The 6,000-nt window shown below is 39.7% G+C and overlaps 1 protein-coding gene across 1 annotated transcript in view; it reads right to left on the reverse strand.

Moving 5' to 3' along the window:
• LOC117432594 (brain-specific angiogenesis inhibitor 1-associated protein 2-like protein 2) overlaps positions 1 to 4,990 on the reverse strand; it is a 28,331-nt gene extending 23,341 nt beyond the window's left edge. Inside the window, exons 1-2 of the mRNA XM_034910659.2 lie at positions 4,862 to 4,990; positions 1,562 to 1,637 (exon numbers count right to left, since the gene is read on the reverse strand). Coding sequence (XP_034766550.2) covers positions 1,562 to 1,637; positions 4,862 to 4,912 — 127 coding nt within the window. The 5' untranslated portion in view covers positions 4,913 to 4,990. The remainder of the gene's footprint in view (positions 1 to 1,561; positions 1,638 to 4,861) is intronic.
• Positions 4,991 to 6,000: the final 1,010 nt, after the last annotated feature.

The following is a 6,000-nucleotide window of genomic DNA, read 5'->3' on the forward strand; positions in this document are numbered from 1 at the left end:
ATGTCATAAATTTGTTGCGGTGAGGTCAGGTCACAGGGAAGCTTTGTGTATCTTGAAGAGTTTGGTGAACCCGTCAAGCTACAAGGCTAGACCCGCCCCTGTTAATCATTAATTGATTGATTGTGTTCACTGTTAAATAAAACCAAAATCCTACAAGTTATATTCAACTTGAAGAAGGAGAAGTAGATTTTTAAGAAGGATAAGTAGATTTTTCTAGCATTTTGTCCCTTGAACAACATGTTTTTTTTAGAAATTGGCCACCCCTGAACTCCTTTTGAAAATCGGACCCAATGTGTTATTCAGTCAATCAATCAATCTTTATTTATTATAGCACCCTTAAAATCAATCCTGACCTGAAGTGGAAGCCAGTGTAGGGATGCTAAGATAGAGGTGATATGGTCATATTTTTTTTGTCTTCATTGTTCAAGACTGAATAGATTCAATTATTTTAGCCTGTCTGCATACGACATGCCTTTTAAACCCAGGATCGCTCTGTACTTTCATCAGGAACGCTAAAAGAAACACCTTGAGAATGATGTCACTTCAATTTTCACATTCCTGTTTACATTCCTGCTTGCAATCAGCCTGAGTGAATCTGGGTTCTGTTGAGTTATCACTTATTATAATGTTCCTCTAATTCAGCACTATACACAGCGTTCAAATTGCTATTAGCTGTCTGGAGAATCCTAAGTGCCAGGCACTGAACACAGCCTTCCCTGTCCATTCAAATCATGGGACAACCTTTCAGAGCTTTTTATTTATTTATTTATTTATTGAGTTTATACAACGCTTTTTATACAAAAGTATTGCAAAGCACTGTACAGTACACAGCAGGAAAACAAAATTGAAAGTCTGTCATGTGATTTGAATGCAATGTTCAGGGCACTAGAGCTCAAGCTAATTCAAATCCTGATAAAGGCAGATTGATAAATAATAATGACTAATGTGGGAGAATGACACGAGGTAAGAATTTAAAGCCGTGGTCAGCGCAGGGTTCATTTGAGCCAGATTGCACCAGATCCCAGATCAACTGCTTTGTTGTTGCAAACAAGAACTCTATGTATAGCATATACAACACAAATAATGCTTTCCTGTTCCATGAACTGCATGTAGGGGTTAGGGTTGGGGGTTAGGGTTAGGGGTTAGGGGTTAGAGTGTAGGGGTTAGGGTTAAGACCTTAGGGGTTAGGGTTTAGGGGGTTAGGGTTAAGAGTTGTATTTTTTTATGATGTAAGATCTATAAGTAAGAAAATTACTATTTTTATTACAACTACAAAAAATTCATTCTTAACAATTCTCACTCCTGTTCATCAGATCAGTCCACTGGTATTGTTCCAACCTGAAGATTATGTTAAAACAGCTGTGCAGCTACCAACACCAACACTAAGGCAGCAAACCCACAAGCAGATGAGAGCTTGAAGCAATAAGGAAGCTAGTGTAAATCAAGGGCAGTACATTACTCTATAAACAGAAATGCTATCTCCTCCTTAATGATAAGATCCGGTACCTGTTTAATTAACCCCTGCTTTAGCACACCTTTTAAAAAATCTTTAATGATTTACCTTGAAAAGCTTGAATGTAGTTATTCCCCAGTGTGACAAGCTTCTGTAAACTGGGGTTGAGCTGCTCCATTATATTCTGTTAAACATCAAAGCAAAACAGCTGGTTAAATATTACAGACAACATCATAAAAACGGCATTCGGTCATTTGAGATACGGATACTTCATTACAGCTAATGAAACAGGTTGCATTGCGTTACGTAATGGGATTAAGCTGAGTCACCCCCATCGGCTGTTTGCAAGCCAGTTCGAAGAAAAGGAGCAACACTTTGTCCCTTTGACCTTAAAGGGTTATACATGCCCCACAAATAAAAATGATGCTAACTTTCTTGTTTTTGCAATGTGGTGCAGGAAAAAAGGGTTTAAAATGTACTGACAGGCTGGATCTGTTCATCAAAATGATCAGTTTCCTTGTGATATCTGAGTCACTCTGAAATGTGTTTTAAGAAGAAACCGTTTGAACTACCACTCAATTCCTTGTGCACCTTAACGGGTTAAAGACATCGAAAGAAAAACCTCGTAATAACGTGCCAATTACCACAGCGTCCTGCTCTTACTACAGTGCAGTCCGCTTACAAGAATCACACACGTCCCGGTGTTCTTATAAGCGGATGATTCTTAAAAGCGGACCGATATGAATCAAATTTAGTATGAGAATGATACAAGCTTGTTCCCTGGCTGCAGTGTAATGGGTTGACCACTAGATGTCATGAGTTCCCGCATGTATGCACGCCCACGAAAAATCCACAGCTGCTTTCCTTAACGAATTATGGCTAATAGTCAATTGGTTAACTGCTTATTAAAGTAAATGACACCTCGATAGAAATGTCTTAGCCGATAGCTTTGTGATGGAGGTGTAGAGGAAGGAAGTAGAAGTAACAAAAAGAACCCAAAACTCGAGTAAGAGATCTAGTGTTTGTTCCACATGAAGTACTGTAGTTAGCGCTCCAGCTAAGAGCTAGATTTATTTTGTTTGTTTTATGAGCGGTTGTTTCACCACCGCAGTGTAAGAAAAATAAAACCAACACTGGTTTAAAACTGTAAATCAAGACTCCAGCCTGATAATTTGCACTGTCCTCGGCCACTCTGTCACATTACAACTAGCAAAAGCGTGCCAGCAGCAGTTTAAATCCAATATAGAGATGTCAATGGTGCTCAGTCAATGGTGCTAGTTTAACTGCTGTGTGGTGTTACGTGTAATGGCCTTTGAATTAAAATGACATTACAGTACAGTATTACTGTGAGGTCTACCACTGCATTTAAGCATCTGTGGCTTACTTATTTTGTGTTGCGATGCAAATCTCACAGTTTTTCATTAAGCAGAGATGCAAAGCTCTGCAATCCCCCCACCCCTCCTCACTGCGCTGCAATCCCACTCCCTCTACATGCATATCACACAATAACACTACTGTACTCAGTATGTATTCAATGAATGTGTATTCACTTTATTGAAACACATTTTCACTAACAGAGAACACAAAAAAAACATACCTGCACAATGCAGTGGCGCAGTCACGTTTGATTACAAACAATGCAGTGTTTCCTGCATCATTGCACTATCCACACTGCGAACATGCCTAATCATGCGAGGTGTGATAAAATTCAAATTCAAAAACAGCTTTTATTGGCTGTACACATCATTGCACTTGATCAAGTATCATATTACATGTAGTCAGTTTGCCCCAAAATGATTCTTACAAGCAGATTATTTTACATTGGTTAGTATAGGAATGATTTGGTCCCAGTGTTTTTGATCACTATATGAAGTTGATTCTTATATCAGTGATTCTTATAAATGGACTGCACTGTATGTAATTACACAGAAATGACTTGATTTGACTACATGGTAACACCATGGCTCAGGACATGGCCATACAATTACACATGCTAGATACAATTGTATCATGCAAGAGCTGCAGCTACTGGTAACAGCATGTTAGCATTTGGTTAACTATGCACAGTGATCGATCGATGTAGCCCACATAATCTATGAAATGACAAGGGGCCACATTTTCAAAGAGTTTACTCCAGTCTTTAATTAACTCCTATTTTTTAATCAGGTAAAACACCTGTTAATTTTACAAAACTAGAACCAAACAACTAAGTGATATACTTCAAGTTCTCTCAAGCACTCTTGATGTGTTTTGCATCTCATTTTGTAACATTAGCATAGGAGTTCATTAATATAAGAATGGAAAAAACTCTTTGACAATATAGCCAGGGTCTGTATGATGACTTTTATCCAGATCTGTTTAAGTATGTCAGAATATCAGAATAGAGGAACATAGGAATATAGAATTACACCATTAGGGAATGCTCTAGCGATCTGTCATAAAATCCAGTCCTGTACACAATCTCAATTAGCGTTAAAGCAAGAGATTTTTACTGTAAACATGAGATTTCCAGTAGTGTCACGGTGTAGCCCTCAAATGGGCACCTTCCTTTAAAGGAAGTTGGAAAGGAAACGCTAATTAAAGGAAGGGGCTGTTTGGAATGTACTTTAATGATCTAAAGGGAGGAGGCTGTGTGGTCCAGTGGTTAAAGAAAAGGGCTTGTAACCAGGAGGTCCCTGGTTCAAATCCCACCTCAGCCACTGACTCACTGTGTGACCCTGAGCAAGTCACTTCACCTCCTTGTGCTCCGTCTTTTGGGTGAGACGTAATTGTAAGTGACTCTGCAGTTGATGCATGGTTCACACACCCTAGTCTCTGTAAGTCGCCTTGGATAAAGGCATCTGCTAAATAAACTAATAATAATAATAATAAATGTCATGACTCTTTCACTGTATATTCATCTAACTGGGATTCCCCCAGGAGAGAAATATTGACCACCTTATTAACATTACAACCTACAAGCTCAATGTAGTGAATTGAGGTTTCTACATATTATACTAGTTTTAATAATCTGCCATGTTTACACCCAGACACTGCTGGAGAGCCCTCTGCTGTATTGGTCAGCCACTGCTGAAAAAGTTTAAAAATACTTCAGCAGGGCAGAATCACTTACAGGTGCCATTCCGTAATACTTTTACTAGCAATAAACTCTTAAAAACTCTTAAAAAGAGTATTATGAAACATGAGAAAATACAACGCAACCAAACTAATGGCTGGTTTCAGTTCTATTCTATTAGGGCTGGTTTCACAGACACCATGAAGCCCTAGTTTTGGAATACATGATGCAGGTAAGGCAGTAAGATTAGTGCTAATCAATAGAACTGAACCCAGCCACTAGTTTGGTTGCGTTGCATTTTATCGTGTTTCGTAATCCTCCAGAATTAACTGGTCTGTTTGTTCCGTACTTACCCCATAAACCTTTAAGGTGGAGCGGTGCAGTCTGTCCCCAGTCAGTGCCATTGTGGATCCAGTCGCAAGTTTAAGGAATAGCAATGGCTTGGTTGCTGTGCGTTACTGCATTCCTTTTGCTTGCAAGCCTCTCCTCTTATAAATTGACAGACTTCCTTGTTGCTCTGCTAGTTCCAGATAAAGTGGTATAAATAATTCAGCAGGGCCATAAACCTGATCTGTACGCTGAGAACAAACACCTGGCTTTCAGCCCAAGGCTACCCCACTCCCATAAACATTGAATACACTGCTGATCAATTCAACAGAGCTCAGAAACACTGAACACACTGCTGATCAATTCAACAGGGCTCAGAAACACTGAACACACTGCTGATCAATTCAACAGAGCTCAGAAACACTGAACACACTGCTGATCAATTCAACAGAGCCCAGAAACACTGAACACACTGCTGATCAATTCAACAAGGCTCAGAAACACTGCTGATCAATTCAACAGGGCTCAGAAACACTGAACACACTGCTGATCAATTCAACAGGGCTCAGAAACACTGAACACACTGCTGATCAATTCAACAGGGACCGGAAACACTGAACACACTGCTGATCAATTCAACAGAGCTCAGAAACACTGAACACACTGCTGATCAATTCAACAGGGACCGAAAACACTGAACACACTGCTGATCAATTCAACAGAGCTCAGAAACACTGAACACACTGCTGATCAATTCAACAGAGCTCAGAAACATTGAACACACTGCTGATCAATTCAACAGGGACCGAAAACACTGAACACACTGCTGATCAATTCAACAGGGCTCAGAAACACTGAACACACTGCTGATCAATTCAACAGAGCTCAGAAACACTGAACACACTGCTGATCAATTCAACAGAGCTCAGAAACACTGAACACACTGCTGATCAATTCAACAGAGCTCAGAAACATTGAATACACTGCTGATCAATTCAACAGAGCTCAGAAACACTGAACACACTGCTGATCAATTCAACAGAGCTCAGAAACATTGAATACACTGCTGATCAATTCAACAGGGCTCAGAAACACTGAACACACTGCTGATCAATTCAACAGAGCTCAGAAACACTGAACACACTGCTGATCAATTCAACAGGGC

Source organism: Acipenser ruthenus, chromosome 52 (genome assembly GCF_902713425.1).
Source record: "Acipenser ruthenus chromosome 52, fAciRut3.2 maternal haplotype, whole genome shotgun sequence".
Taxonomy (NCBI): domain Eukaryota; kingdom Metazoa; phylum Chordata; class Actinopteri; order Acipenseriformes; family Acipenseridae; genus Acipenser; species Acipenser ruthenus.